General features: G+C 44.2%; 1 protein-coding gene across 1 annotated transcript in view; it reads left to right on the top strand.

Annotated features, from left to right (window-relative positions):
• DPYSL5 (dihydropyrimidinase like 5) overlaps nt 1-24409 on the top strand; it is a 180430-nt gene that overhangs the window by 43447 nt on the left and 112574 nt on the right. Inside the window, exon 2 of the mRNA XM_082251156.1 lies at nt 17717-17981. Within this exon, the coding sequence (XP_082107282.1) occupies nt 17721-17981 (261 nt within the window). The 5' untranslated portion in view covers nt 17717-17720. The remainder of the gene's footprint in view (nt 1-17716; nt 17982-24409) is intronic.

The following is a 24409-nucleotide window of genomic DNA, read 5'->3' as shown; positions in this document are numbered from 1 at the left end:
GTGTGTCTCCCAGGTGGCTTGTGGCAAACTTTAAACTACACTTTTTATGGATATCTTTAAGAAATGGCTTTCTTCTTGCCACTCTTCCATAAAGGCCAGATTTGTGCAGTGTACGACTAATTGTTGTCCTATGGACAGAGTCTCCCACCTCATCCAGAGTGATCATGGGCCTCTTGGCTGCATCTCTGATCAGTCTTCTCCTTGTATGTGATGACATTTTGGATGTAATAAAATGATGGCACTTTGGCTGGAATAAAATGACGCCGCTGTGGTTGTCCTAAAACGGCGGCACTTTGGCTGTAATAAAATGATGGCACTTTGGCTGTAAGAAAATGATGCCACTGTGGTTGTCATAAAATGATGGCACTTTGGCTGTAAGAAAATGATGCCACTGTGGTTGTCATAAAATTATGGCACTTTGGCTGTAATAAAATGATGCCTTTTTGGCTGTAATACCGTAAAATGATGGCACTTTGGCGCAAATAAAATTACAGCACTTAGGCACTGTGGCTATAATAAAATCACAGCACTGTGAATGTAATAAAATGATGGCGTTTTGGCTGTAATAAAATGATGACACTTTGGCTGTAATAAAATGATGACACTTTGGCTGTAATAAAATGATGGCACTTTTGCTGTAATAAAATGATGGCACTGTGGCTGTAATAAAATGATGGCACTTTGGCGCTAATAAAATGACGGCACTTTGGCGCTAATAAAATGGTGTTTTGGCTGTAATAAATTATGGCGTTTTGGCTGTAATAAAATGATGGCATTTTGGAGCAAATAAAATGATGGCACTGTGGCTGTAATAAAATGATGGCACTGTGGCTGTAATAAAATGATGGCACTTTGGCGCTAATAAAATGACGGCACTTTGGCGCTAATAAAATGGTGTTTTGGCTGTAATAAATTATGGCGTTTTGGCTGTAATAAAATGATGGCATTTTGGAGCAAATAAAATGATGGCACTGTGGCTGTAATAAAATGATGGCACTGTGGCTGTAATAAAATGATGGCACTTTGGCGCTAATAAAATGACGGCACTTTGGCGCTAATAAAATGGTGTTTTGGCTGTAATAAATTATGGCGTTTTGGCTGTAATAAAATGATGGCATTTTGGAGCAAATAAAATGATGGCACTGTGGCTGTAATAAAATGATGGCACTGTGGCTGTAATAAAATTATGGCACTTTTGCTGTAATAAAATGATGGCACTGTGGCTGTAATAAAATGATGGCATTTTGGCGCTAATAAAATGGTGTTTTGGCTGTAATAAATGATGGCACTTTGACTGTAATAAAATTATGGCGTTTTGGCTGTAATAAAATGATGGCACTTTGGCTGTAATAAAATGATGAAACTGTGGCTATAATATAATAAAATGATGACACTGTGGCTGGAATAAAATGATGGCACTTTAACTCTAGGAAAATAACGGCAATTTGGCTCTAGGAAAATGACGGCACTTTTGCCTTTATAAAATGATGACTCTTGGTTTGGTTTTAAACCCGCAGCCTTTCCAGGTGCTCCAGGATTACCAGCGTATAGTGTTTAAGTTGTTCCTATTTGTGCAGTTCCCCGTGAGATGCCGCAGGCTGTTGCGTTTGACATAACTCTCTCTCTGGAGTGAGTCGCAGACTGTCAGATCAGCTCAGTGAGGGGAAGATGAGTGCGCTTTAGCCTGCTTATAAGATAACTCAACTGAAATAGAAGCAGAATTCACAGCACATGGCCTGAGTCACAGCTGAGGCCTTCACACTGCATTACACGGCACTACCGCACTTCTCTATTGTCTATAACTTTGTACAATTGCAGTCTATTGGACTAGCGGTGGATGGTGCAGTGTTACTGCTTCGACTTTGAAGGGGTATTCTTTTGTCCCTGCACCAGCTATGCTCATTTTGTACTCCAGGGCTAACGCGGGATTCGATTGATGGTCCCATTGGCTTTTCATTTAACTTGGTTTCTACAGACATTAACAGTCCTGATTGTGCATGATCTAGAAGTCGGTAAATCAATACTCCAGTGGGCTCTGTACAAAAACACATGTACACATTTGGCATTCTATGACTAGCAGTCATAGAATGCTTGACCATGGAAGGTCTACAGACGTGTGAATGTTACCGAGTCCAACCATAAACGCTGAATTGGGCAAAATTCATGTAATGTCTGTAGGTACCTTGAGACTGGTTATAGATGTGGAGCTCTCCCTGGGAACATTTCATTAGATCTGACTCATTTTTAAAATGAAATCCTTTCCAGTTTATTACTACCTTTTTTAAAGAATAAGGTCTTTCTGTTGCTTGTAACACTAGCGTGATGGGAGTTGATCTGTCAAAAGGCAGAAGCCCCCCATGCTTCTCATGTTATCCCCCCGCATAGTGATAATTAAGTTACAGATGGAACCTGATGTTGTAAGTCAATCACTGATTTATAATGGATCTTGGATATCTAACAGTGGGATCTCCTGGCCATAATTCACAACTCTGTTCCTGCTTACTTGGGAGTTTTGGGTGTTCCCACTAACCTTTGTGTGTTCAAGCCACTTCTTTTACATTCTCAGTAATATGAAAGCAATAACAAATGCAGCTGGGATCGTGAGAACCCTTCATAATGGTCCCATGCATGGGCCGATCTGGAACTCCATGCAGAGATTTAACAGTAGAGTATAGTAAGTCACAGTGGCCATTCAGAATGTATAGTGTCTTGGTATGTTTTAATCAAAGTGAATTCTTGTTTGGTTTACTGTACTTGAATTTGAATTAGCACTGGATTAGGATGGTAATTTAGAAGATTTTACTTCTGTAAAGTCTACAATTTACACTTTCTAAAGGGGGTCAAGCTCTGTGCATAGCTCCCCAAGGAAAAAGCGAGACAGTTGCGGGTGCAGGGGGATAAGTATTCTGGGTAATCCTGGTCACCTGTTTTTGGAGAATGGAACATATCCAGGTACGACAAGGTGTAGACTCCTCACATGCACAATGTAGAAACCAAAGGACCACATGTTCAGTGAAGAATAGATGAAGTCTAGCCAAAGTGAGCTCCCGATCTGGGGCTAAAACGTATATCAATGGTCTCCAAACTGGGGCCTGGGGGCTGAATGCAGCCCATTGTCAGGCTTTATCTGGCCCTGTGACCAATGATGGGGGCACTACTCCTTCATTGAAACCAATGATGGGGCACTATTCCTCCCAATGACACCATTGATGGGGCACTATTCCTCCCACTGACATCAATAATTGAGCACTATTCCTCCCACTAACACGAACGATGGGGCACCATTCATCCCACTGACTCCAATGATACAGCACCATTCCTCTTACTGAATCCAATGATTGGGCACCATTCCTCCCACTGACTCCAATGATGGGCATCATTACGTCTATTGGCTCCAATAATGGGGCACAGTTCTTCCCACTGATACCAGCGATGGGTACTAATTCTCTCTGTAATGCAATGATGGGGCATTGTTTACTCCCACTTACGCCAGTACATTTTCTACTCCCACTGACTACAATTCAGTCCCCCTAAAGTCTAAAGAAAGTAAACTGGCCCTTTGTTTAGAAAGTTTGGTGATCCATGCCTTTATATGATTAAAAGGGTTGAGATAGATGAATAATGTTTATTTCAAAAGTTGCTTTGATTGATTGTAATCTAATCCAATGCATTGTGAGGGTGGTAGAATCCACTTCATCAGGGCCATGATGAAGAAGATCTAATATCCTGAAACAAGTTGGATACAATCACAAAATGTGAATTAAGAAACTTTTGAAGGCTCTGTGCCTCCTTATTAGAGCAATTATTAAAATTTTGTGTGGTATTAATAAACAATGTACATAATAAATGTTTATTCCAATCTTAAATAAAGATTAGATGCCCTCATTATCCTGTAGCAGACCTAGGCCTTGCACCAGATGTTCTCCTGAGATCTTAGACTCCCACTTTAAAGTCCTGATGACCGTCCGCCATGAGTGGACTGGGATCTGATCTACTTTCACGCTCTGGTGAACGAGCTAAATAAAACATTATTGTGGATGAGTTCCGGCATGTATTATTAAACACCTCACAGCGACAGTAAGAGCCGGAGGAGGGCGAGATGTGGGAAATACCAGGTAATAACCACCACCCTAGAGCCTTGATACTGTGTCATCTAGTTGTAGAAGAGCTGCGTGTCATGATTCAAAGGAAGATTATGGGGTATACTACAAGTTATCATTTGATATGATGTAAAGCTGTACAATAGGCATTGTAATATGTGCAGACAGCAAGCGCCATAAGGATCTGAGTTGCACCTTAAGTGTGGCACTTGGAGGCCTTCATACTTGTGTGTACACCTTGTTGTACACAGGCATATGGAATTTCACACTTGTTAATGCACAGTAGTACAGTACAAGACATATTGGCAAGGGACGTAGTTGACGTTCATTTTCAGTGGTACACCTGCCGCTTAGCGCAATGCATGCCATAAAAAATTTTTGCCTTGTAGTGCATTGGGAAAAAATGTCAAGTGCATATTTGGTCTGTGAACTGCATGAAAGGATATTAAAAATAAATGGGCACGCGACACGTGCTGACAAATCTAAGCCCTTGCAGCGATTAGTGTCAATAGGGCCCCTTAGGGTGTAGAGACTTCCAGGTTTAGGAAGAACAATTGGACATCCCTCCTCATACAATGTAGGGCCTGGTGCTTGAACATATTAAAGAAAGCCAGTCAGTCTTTGCATAAGAACCTAAGGGGGACTCCTTAAAGTGGAGTTCCACCCTAAATTTATACTTACCTCCATCTTCTCGCTCCGGGTCACCTGAAAAACAAATGGATAATCGCAATTTTTTATTTTTTTTTACCTTGTAGAGAAAATATACTTACCTTACTTCCTTCTTCCTCCCCTCGGCGGCCACGGCGATTCGTCACTTCCTGGCGTTTGCAATGATTCCTGGGAGCTGAACGTCACCGCTCCCAGGAATCAATGCGCCTGCACCGGCCCCGACGTCAGTTCCGGTGCGCGCGCGTCATTCCCTTCTAAACAGCTTCTGGGCATGCCCAGAAGCTGTGGAGGGATGACGCGCGCGCACCGGAAGTGACGGCGAGGCCGGTTCAGTGCATCGTGGGACCGAAGAAGAAGGAAGAGGATCGCGCTTGCTTCAAGCTGCCCACACCTGAGATGGCAGCGCTGGAGAATACTTTTTCAAGGTAAGTATTTCTCCTAAAAGGTAAGTGCAACCCGGGACAGATCAGAGGCTAGCCATTGTGGAATGTACTAGCCCTGACTGTCCCGGGGGTATTTTTATTAAAAAAAGTATCCCCTGGGTGGAACTCCGCTATAAGTTCCGTGATAGCTCTAAGGCCGGCCATACATGGAGCAAATGGTTGTAGGAAATTTGCACAATTCCCCCATCAACACAGACTGTTGACAGGGAAATCCCTCCTGCCCAGCAATTGTCTTCTCCCAGCGTGGGGGTGGGAACGGGCAGGAAAAGCTGTGTTTTGGGAGAAGACTGTGATTATCGCTAGTGGCTGTAGCAGCTGCTTGTGATAATTGCCAGCGAATTCGGCAGGCTGGTTGTACCCAAGCCGAGCTGCAGCTCCGCATATCCATTCAGACACATGGAGCTGATGTTCAGCCCCCCCCCCCCCCTCCTCCTCCTGATTGGCTAACTGAGTTTGATAGCAGCAGGAGCCTATAGCACCTCAGCTTATCAGTAGAGAGAGTCCCAGATGTCTGATGCACTCGTGGACATCGCTGGATAGAGAGGGGGCTAAGGTAAGCATTTGGGGGGCTAAGGGGAGCTGCTGCACACAGAAGGCTTTTTATCTTAATGCATTAAAATAAAAAAACATCTGACTTTACTACCCCTTTAAATTACATTCCAGTGATGGCTGCATGGTATTTCACAGATAGTGAGGCCATTGACTATGTTGATGTAATGGGAATTGCAATGGCCACATGTAATCTCCATCAGAAGCCCGTGTGACAGAATGACAATGCAGGAGCACAATTTGGAGACTGGAACAGAGAGTATTGTCAGCTTATAACAGGAAGTACCTGAAGAAGGATCATTAAATGAAAAATGCAGAATAAAAAACTTTGAAAATGACTTTTGAAATGACAATAACTTGTTTAGGATTTCAGTAGTTTGGTTTACATATGCTTTAAAGTGGAGTTCCACCCTATTTTTATACTTACCTCCATCTTCTCGCTCCGGGTCACCTGAAAAAGAAATGGATAATCGCATATTTTTTTTTTTTTTTACTTACCTCGTAGCGAAGAAAATATACTTACCTTACTTCCTTCTTCCTCCTTCCTCGGCCGCGGCCCGTCGTCACTTCCTGGCTCTGCAATGATTCATGGGAGCTGAACGTCATAGCTCCCAGGAATCATTGCGCCTGCACCGGCCCCGACGTCAGTTCCGGGTCGCGCGCGTCATCCCCTTCTAAACAGCTTCTGGGCATGCCCAGAAGCTGTAGAGGGATGACGCGCGCGACCCGGAAGTGACGTCGGGGCCGGCGCAGAGCATCGTGGGTCCAAAGAAGGCGGAAGAAGACGCCGAAGGGGATCTCGCTGGCTTCAAGCTGCCCACATCTGAGATGGCAGCGCTGGACAAGACGTTTGCAAGGTAAGTATTTTTCCTAACAGGTAAGTGCAACCCGGGACAGATCAGAGGCTAGCCATTGTGGAATGCACTAGCCCTGACTGTCCCGGGGGTATTAAAAAAAAAAAAAAATCCAGGGTGGAACTCCGCTTTAAGGGTAAATTAACTTTCCACGAAAAATGAAAAGGCAAAGTAAGGCAGCCCATAGACGGTGCAAATTCTGTGGTTGCAGGTAAGAAATTTGCACAATTCCCCCATCAACACAGACAGTGTTGATAGGGGAATCACTCCTGCCGAGCAATTGTCTTTTCCCGATGGGGGCCGGCGGTAGAAGACAGTGAATATCGTTAGTGGCTATAGCAGCTGTTTGTGATAATCTGAAGCGAATTTGGCAGGCTGGTTGTACCAATGTTGATCGATTAATTTGATACATTCAGCCTGCCCATTAATGGTTCAAATCTCGGCTAAAAATTTGGACCATGTAAAGCCGGTGTTCCGTGAAAAAATCCTACCCGTGAAAATTCCCTACCCTCGTCACTTCCGGTGCACCTACGTCATGGAACAGCTGAGCAGCTTACCACTGCGCATGCTCACGGCTCCGGAGGGTAGGGAATTTTCACAGGGTAGTGTTTTGTAACGTTCTACCACATCAGCTGTTGCCGCGGGTACATGAAATAATCTCCGCTCCTACCCCTGTGACTTCCCTGATCTCGGCTACTAAATGTAAAAGCGGCATTGGGTCTATGACAATATAAATCACGGAGCCGAGATCTCCGTGATTTATATTGTCATACGCCCGCCATTTTTACATTTAGTAGCCGAGATCAGGGAAGTCACAGTGGTAGGAGCGGAGATAATTTCATGTTGCAGCGGAGATGATTTAATGTACCCGCGGGAACAGCTGATGTGGTATAATGTTACAAAACACTACCCCGTGAAAATTCCCTACCCTCCGGAGATGTGAGCATGCGCAGTGGTAAGCTGCTCAGCTGTTCCATGACGAATGTCAACAGGAAGTGACGAGGGTAGGGAATTTTCATGAGGTAGGGTTTTTTAACGTTACACCGGCCTTAGGCTGGTTATATACGTTCTGACAATCAGCTGGTTTAGCAGGAACCAGCCAAACTTCGGGACTTGTGTGCCATTGTCTATTCAACAGAATCTTGTCTAACGACCAGCTTCTGTCGATTTGTCATGCTAGAAAACCAGCATTCAATCCATGCTTGCAGCCAATGGCTATGGTGCTGATCTGTGCATTCTGGTGGGGGGGGGGGGGGGTGCTTGCATTGCATTCTTTTATTCATTCTATTTTTAGTCCTTTGTAACTGTTTACTGCACAAAACTAAAAGGCAAAAAGACATGTTACAGGCAGAATAAAAAATAAATATGAATGGAATTGTGATATTTCACCTGCTTGACTAAAATGTCAAAATGCAAAACACCAGCAGGAAGAAAAAAAGAATTATTGCATACATAATATTTAAACCGGCATTCTTCCAGGTTATAGAAAGAAAAGGATTGGAAGTGTACCAGCAAGCTGATGTTAAAAGCCTCTGTGTGCTAAATGATTTTTTTGGCTTTAGTCCACATTGACATTTGTTACAGCAGGTCCTCTTCAATTGAGTCTTTTGATGAGTGGCAGCGGTTTTTGTTTCAGTTCTTTCAGATCTCCTCGTACTGCATGGCGTCTCCACCTGCCCTGTAATGAAGCCTTGTTGCATATTTATTTGCAGTTTTGTTCTTAATAAGCGTTTGTGTGGCATCTACAACTTACACCGACGGTACTCCAGCTTACTGAATAAAGGATTCAGCAGTTTTGACTGTCCGAATTTTCTGTTTCTCAGTTATTGGATTGTTTGGAGGGCAGAATCACCCAGCGCCAAGAAAGACAACTCTTTTTATGTAAACAATTTCATTCCGCTGATCGGCAGTTGGCAGATCAAATAGAACTGTACGGCTCTCCAGCTGATTGGGTAATAATAGTCCCAGTTTGTCGCTGTAATCTCAATAAATTTATTCTGAGTATTTCTTACCAATTGCTCAAGAAGACCAGTGATTCTGATATTATTACGGCACAGTCTGATTTCATTGTCATCTGATTTCTTATTATTGTCAATGGACCATTATAACCATAAACTAACATCTTGTTCCCGGGGGCGTGGCATGACCTGCATGGAGTGAGGACGCTTCGGCCAAAAGCTCTGACATTCCTGGGCACATTCGCTTAGTGGCAGCGATCCCCAGCACATCCAGCAATGCCTCCTAAGTGCCTCACAACCACCCGGCAGTGGCCGGCAACACACAGGGGGGCTCCAATACTCCTTCTCCCCACACTCCTCGGTCTCCGGGCCTGCAGCTAAGATGGTGCCTGGCCATGAGGCAGCTCAGCATACTTCCCCGGCTCACAGTGGCGGCTCCTCCTGGCACAGCTAGTGACCCCCCTGGTGAGATACTCCAGCCTATCTACCTCCACACATTCAGATGACCAGCTTTCTCCCCCATCAGAGCTTGAGGCAGCTGAAACAGATTGGGTCCTGAGAACCCATCAGGGCTCTACCAACTAAGTATGATATACAGCAACTGATAGCTGCAGTGGAGCTCTCATGTAAGCAGGCAGTGCAGGGTCTGAGGGAAGACACAGTAGCTTTGCGCAATAGAGTGGAAGCTTTGGAGACTAGCCAGGATGACCTTCTTTCCTCTGTGGCTGCCATACAGGACACTTCCTTAACATCATGAAGATGTCCTAAACTCCCTATTAGACCAGGTTGATGACTATGAGAACAGGGATCGGCATCAAAATATCTTCATTCGCATCCTCCCACATGCTGCTGATCTGCTCCCAACATTACAAGGTCTCTTTCGTCAAATCCTTGGAGCTGTAGCTCCTGATCCAATCGAAGTGGAGAGGGTGCACCATGCTCTGCTCCCTGTACCACAAGATACTGAGAGACCTGAGACGTCATTTGTAAGCTACATGAATACTCCTTAAAGGAAGAGATTATGAAAGCTTCTCGTGGCAAACCGAATATTGACTTTGATGTTATTCAGCTATCTCTGTTTCCGGATTTGTCACAACGCACCCTTATGCAGCGCAGGGCTGTCTGTCCTTTGCTGGAAGCCTTGTGTTCTGTGGATGTGGCTTATCGCTGGGGCTTCCCTTTTTGACTGACAGCTTCTAGGAATGGGAAGACGACAGTTCTCCGCACCAAAGATGACCTGCAGCACTTCATGGAAACGTTGGATCTTCCATCGATTTGATTTTCCTGACTGGAGATTCAATAGTTTGATACCCCTTCAACAACGACCTGAAAGATGGCATTGGGTATCCTCCAGATCCTGTAGAAGGAACTGTCCACGTTGTCAAAGTCAGAGTGCGGCGACCGCCCCATCTTTCTGACTCTGCTGGGGCTCCAGTTATGTGACTTGCTTTCTAACAATGAGAGGGAAAATAGCACCTACATGAAGATTCCCCCCCCCCTTCAGTTGAAAGGGGCTCCATACAGTTCATTTTTATTTCTCCTTACTACGGGTTCTTCTGTAGGATGTAGGACCCTCAAATTGTTTTAGACTTGTCACATGGTCATGCGTTTTTTTTCTCTTCAGTTATATGCTGCCATTATATTACCAAGTTAAAGTATTTTTACATGATATGCCCAGGATGTTCTATAGGCCTCATTCATGCAGTCAGTCATTTTCCCCGCAATAGGTAGACCCCCTACCCAGGGGTTCAGTACTCTGCATATTTGCAGTAGGGTGGTTAGCCCTTGAGGAGTGGTTTTTCCTCTCTCCTGGTTCTACCCTTCCTTTTAGAAGGTTTGTTCCTCATTTTGAGGTAATGTTTGTTTTCCCCTTGTCTGTTTCGTTCTTCTCTATGCTACCTCTCGGGGGTGTCAGTAATGTATCTTCATGCTGGGGAGTGGTCTTTGGCTGATTCCTATCTCATGGTCTATGGGGTTATTATATATTATGTAATGTGTTTTTGGATCTCCTTATACTCTCATTATGGCTGATGACTTAAAGATTTTGTCCTATAATGTAAGGAGGCTTTGTTCCCCAACTAAAAAGGGGTCGCCTCTGGCAGGAACTGCGCCATCTGTCACCCAATGTTGTTTTCCTGCAGGAGACGCACTTCATGGCCAATTGTATGTCTCGTATGCCCCTTTCTTGCCTTTCTTTCCTTGCGGGCCATGCTGGCTGATCCTGAGGGCCGCTTCCTTTTCATTAAAGGGCTGATTCATGGTCGCCTGTATACTTTTGCCGGTATTTATGCCCCTAACTCACACACTGTCAATTTTTTTTCAGCGACCCTCGGGAGGCTGGGGGACTTCTGGGAAGGAATGCTGGTGTTCGGGGGGACTTCAATATCACTCTCGACGCTGGTTTGGACAACTCGCCTGGTAGAACTTATTTTTCTTTCCGAGCCCTCAAACATGTTAAAAAAATTGTTACCTTCTCTCCATCTGGTGGATAGTTGACAAGTGCTGCATGCTGGGGACAGAGATTATAGTTCTTACTATAAACTTTTGACACCTTTTCTCATTTGGTCCTTCTTTTCCTGGATCAGTTTTATTTGAATGAAGTCCAGTCCTCCACTATAGGCCAAGTCCAGAGTCAGACCCAGATAGTCCAGATTTGTGGATGGAACCAGAGAAGATTTCTGAAAGGTCAGAATCCAACCAAACTCCCTCAGAGTACGCAGAGTAATCTCCAAGTTGTCCACCAGAGCAGTCGGAGACTCCGCTTGCAGCAGAAGATCGTCCAGGTACCCCAGTACCGCGATCCACCGCTGATGCAACTATGCCAGCACCAGGGGCAACACTTATGGGAAGACCGGAGGAGTGGAGACGAGACCAAAAGAGTAACTCCACAAACTGATAATGCTTCTCTCCCACGGCAAAGTGGAGGAAGCGCTGGTGTCCAACACATATTGGAATGTGAAGGTAAGAGTCCTTGATGTTGATAGATGCAAGAAGATCCCCCTGATGCAGGGATGCCACTACTGTGTGAATGGACTCTATTCCGGACTTCTACACCTGCACAAAGCAGTTTAGTGCCTTGAGGTCCAGAATTGGACACACCTTGCCCTCCTTCCTGGGGACTGTAAACCGGTTTGAATAAAACCCCTGAAAACGTTCCGAAGTCGAAACCGGGACCATCCCCCCTTTACTCAGCAAGTCTTGCACTGCCCCAAAGAGACCCCTTAAGCGGTCTGGGGATAGGTGCAAGTTGGAAGGATAAAAATCTTTCCGGAGGGGAGGGCAAGAACAAAACTCGATCTTGTAGCCGCACCGTATGACATAGTGGACCCACTTGTCCTGTACCAGGGAGGTCCACAGGTCCAGACCAGGTTCAATTGGATCTTCCGGAGGAGGCCCTGAAGGGTTTTGATCCCTTATCTTGAGACTCTGAGGGATTAAAAAACCTTCTTCTGAACCGAGAATGGACCACGTCTACGACAGGGCTCCTTGCCCTTACTAGCCTGTGGAAAAAAGGTACTCTTCCCTCCTATGAGCCCCTAATGATGTCATCCAGGGAAGCTACAAACAGGCGATCCCCTAGGAAAGGGAGATCAGATAAGGCCTTCTTAGAAGTCTGGTCTGCAGAGCAGCATTTAAGCCAAATAACACGCCTAAGGACCACTGCTGAGACAGAAAGCCTTGCAATCAGAGGAGCCACATCCAAAGAGGCATCACAGACCAACTGCAGCCCCTGGACCAACTGGTCCACCAGCTCAGCAAAGACAGGGGGAAGCTGCTCCCCCTCCACGTTGTAAAAGCTTGGCCCACTCGGTCAGAGTTTGCGACACCATAGCAATAGTAAAAACTGGCCTAAGTGGCGAACCAGCCACAATGTACATATGGTGATCCACAGCCTCCGCTTTTTTGTCAGCCGGGTCCTTAAAAGCCGGGGGACTCAACCGGAATCATGGTTGCTTTGTTTAATCTAGAAACCAGAGAGTCCACTACAGGTGGGACAGCCCACTTTAAGCAGTGAGTCCTAATAAAGGTACTGCATAGCAAAACGCTTAGGGAGCCAAAAGGGGGCGTTTTGGATAACCCCAGTGTTTAGCGACAATTTTGTCAAAGTAAGCGGGAAAGGGGAAACCCCTTGCCGCTCTGGAGGGCTTGTGGGTGCCAAAAGGAACCGATGCCTCCGATGCAGCATAAGCCGCATTCTTCATTTTTAGGGTATCACACACAGATACACAGATACAATCAGGGCATCCACCAGCGCCTTTTCATGCACTGCTACAGGAGCAGAGGAATCATCTTCACTATCTGAGAAATCAGACCCAACAGGGTGACTCGCGTCCATGGCGGCCGAATCCGATTCAGGATCTGATGAGACAGATGAGACAGGTGAAGGTGAGGGATGCTTTTTGGTAGCCCGTTTCCCCAGGACCAAGGGATTGTTGGGACCCGGAGGGCCCGGCAGCCTCTGAGAGGAGATCAGGTGGGGAAATGTGTTCAAGGTGAAAAAGGGGGACCCACAAAAAAAAGATATTAAAACACTGCTAAGGACACCACAGGTCACCAGGCACAGAGCACCAACCGATCCTGTAGCAGATAGGGAGAGGACCCCACCAGACTCACCACCCACCGATCAGGCACCGCAGCACCAGGCTATCTGCACACACATGTGGCGATCAGGAAGAGAAAGATCCAAAACCCTTAAAGAGGTTGTAAACCCGTCCGACTTTTTTTTTGGCTACCTGTAAGAGAAACCCATAATGAGCTAGTATGCATCGCATATTAGCTCATTATGCAATACTTACCTCAGAACGAGCCCCCGCCGTGCCGGCCGCTTACCTGTATGACGGGCGACATGTCCAGTCGCCCGTCTTCCGGGATCGCGGCATCCGGTCATCTGATTGGCCGAAGCCGCGGTGGCGTCACTCCCTTGCACGCGCGCGGGAGCCGACAGTCACAGCACGGGGCTCTGAAGGAACGGCACCAGTGGCCGTTCCTTCAGAGCGCATGCGCCAGTGACGTCACTGGCTGCATGTAAGGTAAATATCTCCTAAACGGTGCAAGTTTAGGAGATATTTACAGTACCTATAGGTAAGCCTTATCATAGGCTTACCTATAGGTACAAGTGTCCGAGGAGGGTTTACTTCCTCTTTAATGTGAAGTGGGGGGGGGGGGGACAGCTACTTACCATACCAGAAACAGGGTGGGCACTGCTCCAGACAGAACCTCCTCTTCATCGAAATGGGGGGCTGCGACATAGACCGAGACCAGGTAGTATGCGACCTCGCAAGACGTTTAACTCGCAGGTCAGACCCCGTCCCAGGGGGACTTGTGTCGCGGCCGACCTAGCGCGGAGCTAAGGCCTGCTTTCACTCACCGGCCAGGCTTGGGTGACTACTGGATTATAAAAAAATATCCAGCCCGTCGACCAGTACAGCAGTTGATTGTACATTCCCACAGGAAAAATAGAAAAATCCATCAAAAAAGGAAAAAATTGTCAGGACCAAAGATCCCAGCAAGGAATTAGGTCCTTACTCCTGACTAGAAAAAAAACTGATTGCCTACAGCTGAGATTGGGAGTGTACCCCCTGGGACTGCCCATGGGCGTAGTCAAGATTTTTTTTCCTGCCTAGTGTCCTACTCCTGTGGGGGGCAGTATAACCCAATGGTTAAGAAGATCAGGAGCTGTGTCCGTTAACGAACGATAGAGAAAGATATTTGGTGCAAAAACAACATTGCACATCACCAAAAGAACACCATACCCACAGTGAAGCATGGTGGTAGCAGCATCATGTTTTGAGGCTGTTTTTATTAGACTGGAATATGGGCCTTAATCAAGGTTGAGAGAATTATGAACAGTTCCAAATTCCAGTCAATATTGGCATAAAACCTTCAGGCTTCTGCTAGAAAGCTGAACATGAAGAGGAAATGCATCTTTCAGCATGAGAACGACCAAAGCATACATCCAAATCAACAAAGGAATAGCTTCACCAGAACAAGATTCAAGTTTTGGAATGGCCCTGCCAGAGCCCAGACCTGAATCCGATTTGAAAATTTCTGGGGTGATCTGAAGAGGGCTGTGCACAGGAGATGCCCTCGCCATCTGACAGATTTGGAGTGTTTTTGCAAAGACGAATAGGCAAATATTGTGGAGAGTCAAGCTGTGCTATGCTGATAGACTCATATCCAAAAAGACTGAGTACTGTAAAAAAAAACAAAAGGTGCTTCAGCAAAGTATTAGTTTAACCACTTCACCTCCTTACTTCCCAGGCTAGTTTTCAGCTGTTGCATTTTGAATGACAATTGCGCGGTCATGCAACACTGTACCTAAACCAAATTTATGTAATTTTTTTCCCACAAATAGAGCTTTCTTTTGGTGGTATTTGATCACCACAAGGTTTTTTATTTTTTGCTAAACAAAAAAAAAAAAAAAGACCGAAAAGCTTGAAAGAAAAACCAAACGTTTTTTTGTTTGTTATACAATATTGTAAATAGATACGTTTTTTCCTGCACTGATGAGCACTGACGAGGCTGCACTGACAGGCACTGATGAGGAGGCACTGATGGGGTGGCACTAATATGCGGCACTGATAGGCAGCACTGATATGTGGCACTGATAGGCGGCACTGCTGGGCACTGATAGATGGCACTGATGGGCACTGATAGATGGCACTGATGGGCACGGATAGGTGGCACTGGTGGGCACTGGGTGGCACTAATGGGCACTGATGGGCGGCACTGGTGGGCAATAATGGGCACTGGTGGGCGGCACTGATAGATGGCAATGATGGGCACTGGTGGGCAACACTGATGGGGAGGGCACTGGCGGGCTCCCTGAGCCCTGATTGCCATCCCTGGTGGCCATGGTGGGCATCCCTGGGGTCATGGGTGGGTATCCATGGTGGTTCTAGTGTCACCCCCCCGAGGGTCTTCACTGGTAATCAATGATCTGATTACCAGTGCAGACCCCCCCCCCCCCCTCCTGTCAGGAGAGCCGCAGATCGGCTCTCCTCTACTTGTGCCTGTCAGGCACGAACTAAGGAAAGCCGATCAACGGCTCTTCCTGTGTACTATGTGATCAGCTGTGATTGGACACAGCTGGTCACATGGTAAAGAGCCTACGTCAGCCTACGAAATTTTTGTTGCCAGCGGTTTAGACATTAATGGCTGTGTGTTGAGTTATTTTGAGTGGACAGCAAATGTACACTATTATACAAGCTGTACACTCACTACAACCAATCAAAATATGCTTATTGGGATTTTTTTTTTACCAAAAATATGTAGCAGAATACAAATTGGCATAAAAGGATGAAAACATTTTTTTTGGGGGGGGAAATGTTGTATAGCAGAAAGTGAAAAATATATATATATTTTTTTTGTTTATAGCGCAAAAAATAAAAATCGCATAGCTTATCAAATACCACCAAAAGAAAGCTCTATTTGTGGAAAAAAAGGACATCAATTTTTTATTTATTTAGGTACAGCGTTGCACGGCCGCGCAATTGTCCTTTAAATTAAAGCGGTGCCGAATTGCAAAAAATGGCCTGGTCATTAAATAGGTTGTAAACCTCAGAATTAAAAAAAAAAAAAGGAACACCTGAAAGACAAACACATAATGAGCTAGTATACATCACATGAAATCCTTTCCTTGGAACGAAGCCTCGCAGTGCCGCCCGCTCTCCTGTCTCATGGGCAGAGATGTATAGTAACTAAGTAGAACTACTTCACTACTGTACTTAAGTACCGAAAGGCGGTATCTGTACTTTCCTGGAGTAGAATTTTTTTATCCTACTTCCACTTTTACTTCACTACATTTTTTCGATGATTTCAATACTTCTACTCTGATATTTTTTTTTTTTGTGCTGCATAGTTACTTGTTACAATTATAAAAATTACCACTGCCAGAACAGTAGATGGCAGGTTTCATGAAGCTCAAAACGTGTATTATCAGCGCATACGAAAATAAATGCTACTGTATGTATAAATAAAAGCTGAATTTGAAATAATTAAAAACAATATGATGTTCAAACTTTTGACTTCTTTCTTTAATAACTACATAACACAGTACTTGTACTTTTACTTTCAGTACTTGAGTAGCAATTTTTTTTTCAAAACTACTGGTACTTTTACTTTCAGTACTTGAGTAGCAAAATTTTTAAAAAAACTACTTGCAATACTTAAGTACAAAAAAATGTTGAATACTTTAGTACTTCTACTCAAGTCACTTTTTGATCGAGCACTTCTACTTCTACTCAAGTCACTTTTTGATCGAGCACTTGTACTTTTACTCAAGTATGGGTTTCGAGTACTTTATACAACTCTGCTCATGGGTGACATGATTGGTCACCCTTCTTCTGGGTTTGCGGCATCCGGCCATCTGATTGGCTGGAGCCGCGATGACGTCACTCCCGCGAATGCACGCGGGAGCCGACGGTCACGGCACAGGGCTCTGAAGGAACGGCATGAGCAGCCGTTCCTTCAGAGCGCATACGCCAGTGATGTCACTGGTACATGCAAAGTAAATCTCTCCTAAAACGGTGCATGTTTAGGAGATACCGTATTTTCCGGCGTACAAGACGACTGGGCGTATAAGACGACCCCCCTAATTTTCATCTACTGGTAATACTTATACTTAGGTTACCTTGGAGATATTATACTCGGCGTATAAGACGACCCCCCATTTTTGGGCAATTTTTTTGAGGTTCAAAAGTAGTCTTATACGCCAGAAAATACAGTATTTACAATACCTATAGGTAAGCCTTATTATAGGCTTACCTATAGGTACAAGTTGCAGAGGAGGAAAATTTAAGGGGGCAAATCCTTCCGGTCCAGAAGTGGTTACATGAATATTCAGATTAAAAAAAAAAAAAATGAAAGTTCATATTGAATAGAAAACAGAAAAGAAAAGCACTGTTATATGCCTCTGGAAAGAAGAAGGAAGAAGAATGCAGCTTTTGGGATTAATTTGCTATTACGATGCAGGGTGGGTGATGGGGACTGGGAGGCATGCATAGGTTAACCATTCCAATTAACGTGTCCAGATATTTTCTGCATGCTATGAGGCTGTCATCCTGAGCCTTGCTTCACCATCTAGTAAATCACTGAATTAGATTGTGCTTAAAAGGTGTACTCAATTTCTTCTCCTCTTCTAGAGCCATGACCGCCAACACCGCCAGTGCCCGTATCCTCATCAAAGGGGGGAAGGTGGTGAACGATGACTGCACGCAGGAAGCCGATGTATACATAGAGAACGGCATCATCCAGCAGGTGGGCCGGGAGCTGATGATACCAGGAGGGGCGAAGGTCATCGATGCCACGGGAAAGCTAGTGATCCCCGGAGGGATCGATACCAGCACCCACTTCCACCAGACTTTCATGAATGCCACCTGCATGGACGACTTCTACAATGGCACCAAGGTAAGCTTATCTTTTCACATTCTTCTTTACATGTATAGGGTGTATGTCCAATCTCAGAATGGCGACAGGGTCTGTTGTACAAAAAAAAAGTGTAAAATAAAACCGACCCCAATCATTCTAATTAGAAAAGAGTGAAACTAGATTTTTAAAAGGGTTCAAGCCCTTTTCAGGGTTTTATTGCTCTCTGGGTCTCCACAGTGGGAATTCTCCCTCACCATGGTGGCAGTCATCACTAGAACAGAAAGGGATGATGGAAAATCCAAAACTTTAGCGTTGGCACGAGAACAGGAGAGGAAAAATCTTTTAATGGGGACACAAGTTCAGGTCACAGCTGTCTTGGATAGGAGAGGGATTTACACTTTCTGTTGTCACAGGGACAGGAAGTGAAGGAAAATTTCCCTCATGAGACCCAGCATCAAAATAAAAAGAATCCTGGCAAACATCTTAACCATACCCAACATTATTCCAAACTAATAAAAGGTTTTGGCTCTACGTACTCTTTAAAGTATTGCGAAAGTCAAAACTTTTTTTAGTTTTTGATAGAGCGGAGAGGGATTAGAACCCCTGTCAGGTTTTTGTTGCTGTCTGTGCCCCCGTTATGGAGATTTCTTTACATTACAGAAAGTGAAAGGAAATCAAAAATTTTGGGAATAGAGGGTAAATCTTCCAATGGGGACCTCCAGGGATTCCCTCAGTTTGTAGGGACTTCCTTTTACTTCCTGTTTTGGCTTTGGGACAGGAAGTGAAGGGAAATCTCTCCAAAGGGACACAGATGGGGAAAAAAACTGACCGAGGTTACACTCCTCACTACCCTATGCAAAATAAAAAGTTAAATCTTTTGCCTCTAGTTTCACTTGTTTGAGGCATGAAGTACACTCTAGTATAAAATGTTGGTGATTTTTCCTGCTCGGGGAGATGCAGGTGGCATGTACACCTGGCCATAGAGGTGAATGGCTGTAATCAGGTACACATCAGGGCTTTGGTGCATCAGCATAAACTTGCCTATGTGCATATGACGTATTCCCCTGAATGCTGTAATCCTGCAGATGCGCATGTTTCCGCCAATGCACAAAAGCACTTGTGTATACCTACATACACCGCAGGGAGCTTTTGACTACTGTGGCTGCCTGTATGTATCACCTACACCCCCCCCAGGAGAAGTGCTGGAATTTTATGCTAGAGTGTATTCTGCCTCAAACCTATCATGTGGATAAGGCCTAACCCAGTCATGGGGGAGGCATCAGCAACACTCTTCAGTATGTTAACAGAAATAATTGGCATAAGGCAGTAGTAAGCTACTCTAGGGGCTTATGCAGCATGTGCATTCTGAGTTAATTACTCATTTAAAGCTCTTCAAGACTAATGCCTCGTACGCACGATCAGATAATCGGACGACTTATCGTTCGCATTTTGTTGCATGTTACTAGTATTGAATTTAACAATGCGTACTAAACGTATGATTTTGTTTTTTTCGTACGATTCTGGAAAAGCTTCCTGGTCGCTTAGCTACGTATCGGATAATGCAAAACAAAAACAATGGAAGCCAGGCTTTTTCCGGGTTATTTTCGTGTTTCTGATCATGCGTGGTCTTTGTCTATCAATTTTTAGCGTACTGTACTGATTAAATGATTGTCGTTCGCTAGACTATCGTACGACAGAAGTTTTCGTGTTTGTCCCTTCGGATTTTGTTGGACGAAATGTCGTGATCAGCTTTCGAAAGCTGTGTACTAACGATCAGATTATTGTGCGATCAAGTCGAAAGCGATATTTTTCGCACAATTATCTGATCGTGTGTATGAGGCATTACTCCACTTTTTTGTTGAGAAAAAAAATTCCCCTCTGGTTGATCTATGTACCTTACAAGCATTATTACAAACTTTGTTGCATATTTCTACCTTTTTGTTATTCTGAAGAAATCACTGTTTGTTCCTCTGTGCCCATGTGCTTAGTGAGTCTAATGGGAGTGGTTTCATAATTATCAATCAGCTGCTGCAGAATCAGGGCTCTAATGAGGAAAATTGCAGCGTCTGCACCCCTTTAGACGTGTTCCTGTTGGAAGTATCTCACCAAAAATGACATTTTTGTTGCAGGGGATGCCTGAAATCTGACTTGTATCTTAGTGCAGACTTCTGGGAAAATTGGTGAGCCAATCACACAGGCAGGAAATTATCTTTCTGGGGGTGTGGTCAGTACACATTCTGTGCAGAGAACACCTCCAGGTTGCCATATTGCATTTTACACAAAATTACAGAGCTGCAGAATAAAAAGGAAAGGTAATATTTAATAATATTCAATTACAACGTGACTTGTGTCGCAACTGTATATGATCTATATATATATGTATATATACATACACCGTATCTCACAAAAGTGTGTACACACCTCACATTTTTGTAAGTATTTCATTATATCTTTTCATGTGACAACACTAAAGAAATGACACTTTGCTACAATGTAAAGTAGTGAGTATACAGCTTGTATAACAGTGTAAATTTGCTGTCCCCTCAAAATAACTCAACACACTTTCACTAAGTGAAAATGTTCAAATTGGGCCCAAAGTGTCAATATGTTGTGTGGCCACCATTATTTTCCAGCACTGCCTTAACCCTCTTGGGCATGGAGTTCACCAGAGCTTTACAGGTTGCCACTGGAGTCCTCTTCCACTCCTCCATGATGACATCACGGAGTTGGTGGATGTTAGAGACCTTGCGCTCCTCCACCTTCCGTTTGAGGATGCCCCACAGATGCTCAATAGGGTTTAGGTCTGGAGACATGCTTGGCCAGTCCATTACCTTTACTCTCAGCTTCTTTAGCAAGGCAGTGGTCATTTTGGAGGTGGGTTGGGGTCGTTCTCATATTGGAATACTGCCCTGAAGCACAGTCTCCGAAGGGAGGGGATCATGCTCTTCTTCAGTATGTCACAGTACATGTTGGCATTCATGGTTCCCTCAATGAACTGTAGCTCCCCAGTACCGGCAGCACTCATGCAGCCCTAGACCATGACACTCCCACCACCACGCTTGCCTGTAGGCAAGACACACTTGTCTTTGTACTCTTCACCTGGTTGCCACCACACATGCTTGACACCATCTGAACCAAATAGGTTTATCTTGGTCTCATCAGTCCACAGGACATGGTTCCAGTAATCCATGTCCTTAGTCTGCTTGTATTGAGCAAACTGTTTGTAGGCTTTCTTGTGCATCATCTTTAGAAGAGGTTTCCTTCTGGGGTGACAGCCATGCAGACCAATTTGATGCAGTGTGCGGCGTATGGTCTGAGCACTAACAGGCTGACCCACCACTCCTTCAACCTCTGCAGCAATGCTGGCAGCACTCTATTTTCCAAAGACAACCTCTGGATATAATGATGAGCACGTGCACTCAACTTCTTTGGTCAACCATGACGAGGCCTGTTCTGAATGAAACCTGTCCTGTTAAACTGCTGTATGGTCTTGGCCACCATGCTGCAGCTCAATTTCAGGGTCTTGGCAATCTTCTTATAGCCTAGGCCATCTTTATGTAGAGCAACAATTCTTTTTTTTTTCAGATCCTCAGAGAGTTCTTTGCCATGAGGAGCCATGTTGAACTTCCAGTGATCAGTATGAGAGAGTGAGAGTGATAACACCAAATTTAACACACCTGCTACCAATTTACACCGGAGACCTTGTAACACTGAGTCACGTGACACTGGGTTGGGAAAATGGCTAATTGGGCCCAACTTGGACATTTTCACGTAGGGGTGTACTCACTTTTGTTGCCAGCGGTTTAGACATTAATGGCTGTGTGTTGAGTTATTTTGAGGGGACAGCAAATTTACACTGTTAGGGCCCTTTCACACGGGCGCTCCGTATGTCCGCAAATCATCCTATTTTTTTGCGGATGATTTGCGGACATAATGTAAGTCTATGGCATTGCGGATGTCAGCGGAATACCATCCGCTGACATCCGATTTTCCTCCTGTCAGTTCTGTTCCGTTTTTTGGAACAGAAAAAATCCTATTTTTGTTCCGTTCAAAAAACGGAAAGGAAGGAAAATTGGATGTCAGCGGTGTCATCCGCTGACATCCGCAATCCCCCATAGACTTACATTAGGTAAGAAATGTCATCCGCTCCGTGAAAAAAAAAAAAAAAAAAGTCCCGCAGCGGACCTTTCACACGGAAAGCCCGTGTGAAAGAGCCCTTATACAAGCTGTACACTCACTACTTTACATTGTAGCAAAGTGTAATTTCTTCAGTGTTGTCACATGAAAAGAAATAATAAAATATTTACAAAAATGTTAGGGGTGTACTCACTTTTGTGAGATACTGCATGTTTTATTTTAGGAGTAATAAATAGATTTTTTTTTTTTTTTGGTATGGTATACAATTGTATTTTAAGTAAGCAAAAATACATTACCATTACCCAAAAAGCAAATTTGCTCAAAAGTTATTTCTCCTTAATATCTTTAGCTAGTAATATATAGTAATAATATGGTAATTAGGGATTGCAGTTCTGCTTACATATGACAGTTGTTTGTTGACAAACCCCCCATTCAGGAACTTTGATTGACAGCTGGCTCCTTCTGATGTTTTCATATTGGAGTATAAGTATCTTTGTCTGCAGCTGGTGCGTCTGTATCCTGAAAGCCCCAGTTTACTTTATTCTTTGCTTTTTTGACATTTACCAGCCATTTCATTAGCATTTTGTTTGTCCTCGAATCACTTTTCTAGTCTCTGTGTGCTGTGTCAGGACCATCTTGTGCTAATTACCTGCACTGCATTGGAAGCCTTTGCTGAGTGACAGAAGCTGACACACTTTTTTTTTTCCTTTCACTTGTCAGTGCACTTGTATTGGAGAAGGCAAATAAAGAAGATTTATAAAAAGCTATTAAATAAACTTAGTTTATAATAAACAAAAAAATGTATGCGTTCTAAAAATGTGTAGTAGTTTGGAATCTTGGGTTCAATGCCCCTATAGAGGTGGCCAGGTTGTACTGGAGTGGGGGTGCTTGCGAACAGTAAGTGCATGGACTTAGTACAGGTGTACAGGAGTAGGAGTACAGTTGTCAGGATTATGTGATGTACAGTGTATAGGTGTCAGGAGTATGCAATGTACAGAGTACAGGTGTCAGGAGTATGCAATAAATTTACAGAGTACAAGTGTCCGGAGTATGCAATGTACAGAGTACAGGTTTCAAGAGTATGTCATGTACAGGTGTCAAGAGTATATAATGTACAGAATACAGGTGTCAGGAGTACCTGTATGCAATGTACAGAGTGCAGATGTCAGGATTATGTGATGTACAGGTGTCAGGAGTATATAATGTACAGAGTACAGGTGTCAGGAGTATGTCATGTACAGGTGTCAGGAGTATATAATGTACAGAGTACAGGTGTCAGGAGTATATAATGTACAGAGTACAGGTGTCAGGAGTATGTCATGTACAGGTGTCAGGAGTATATAATGTACAGAGTACAGAAGTCAGGAGTATATAATGTACAGAGTACAGGTGGCAGGATTATGTGATGTACAGGGTAGAGGTGGCAGGATTATGTGATGTACAGAGTACAGGTGTCAGGAGTATATAATGTACACAGGTGTCAGGAGTATAAAATGTACAGAGTTCAGGAGTATATAATGTACAGAGTACAGGTATCACAAGTATATAATGTACAGAGTACAGGAGTATGCAATGTGCAGAGTACAGGTGTCAGGAGTATATAATGTACAGAGTACAGGTGTCAGGAGTATGTCATGTACAGGTGTCAGGAGTATATAATGTACAGAGTACAGAAGTCAGGAGTATATAATGTACAGAGTACAGGTGGCAGGATTATGTGATGTACAGGGTAGAGGTGGCAGGATTATGTGATGTACAGAGTACAGGTGTCAGGAGTATATAATGTACACAGGTGTCAGGAGTATAAAATGTACAGAGTTCAGGAGTATATAATGTACAGAGTACAGGTATCACAAGTATATAATGTACAGAGTACAGGAGTATGCAATGTGCAGAGTACAGGTGTCAGGAGTATATAATGTGCAGAGTACAGATGTCAGGAGTATATCATGTACAGACTACAGGTGGCAGGATTGTGTGATGTACAGGGTAGAGGTGGCAGGATTTTGTGATGTACAGGTGTCAGGAGTATATAATGTACAGAGTACAGGTGTCAGGAGTATGTAAAGAATTCAGCAAAGGGCAAAGAAACGAATAAAGGGGCTAAAGGACCTCCGCTATGAAGAACTTGGCTCACAGAAGAGGCGTTTAGGAGGTGTCATGATCGCTATCTACAAATTAATCAATGGTTATTGTAGTGATGGTAACATGCTGTTCAATCTAAGGTCCTTGACAAGGATATAAAACCACAATTTAAGGCTTGAGGAAAGAAAGTTTAATCGAAAATTGTGGCGGTGGTTCTTAAAAATTGGAACAGCAAAAATGTGGAC

This window comes from Pelophylax lessonae (genome assembly GCF_965119305.1).
Source record: "Pelophylax lessonae genome assembly, chromosome: 3".
In the NCBI taxonomy this organism is placed as follows: domain Eukaryota; kingdom Metazoa; phylum Chordata; class Amphibia; order Anura; family Ranidae; genus Pelophylax; species Pelophylax lessonae.
The sequence above is the reverse complement of the archived record's forward strand: the minus strand, read 5'-3'. Positions and strand labels throughout refer to the sequence as shown.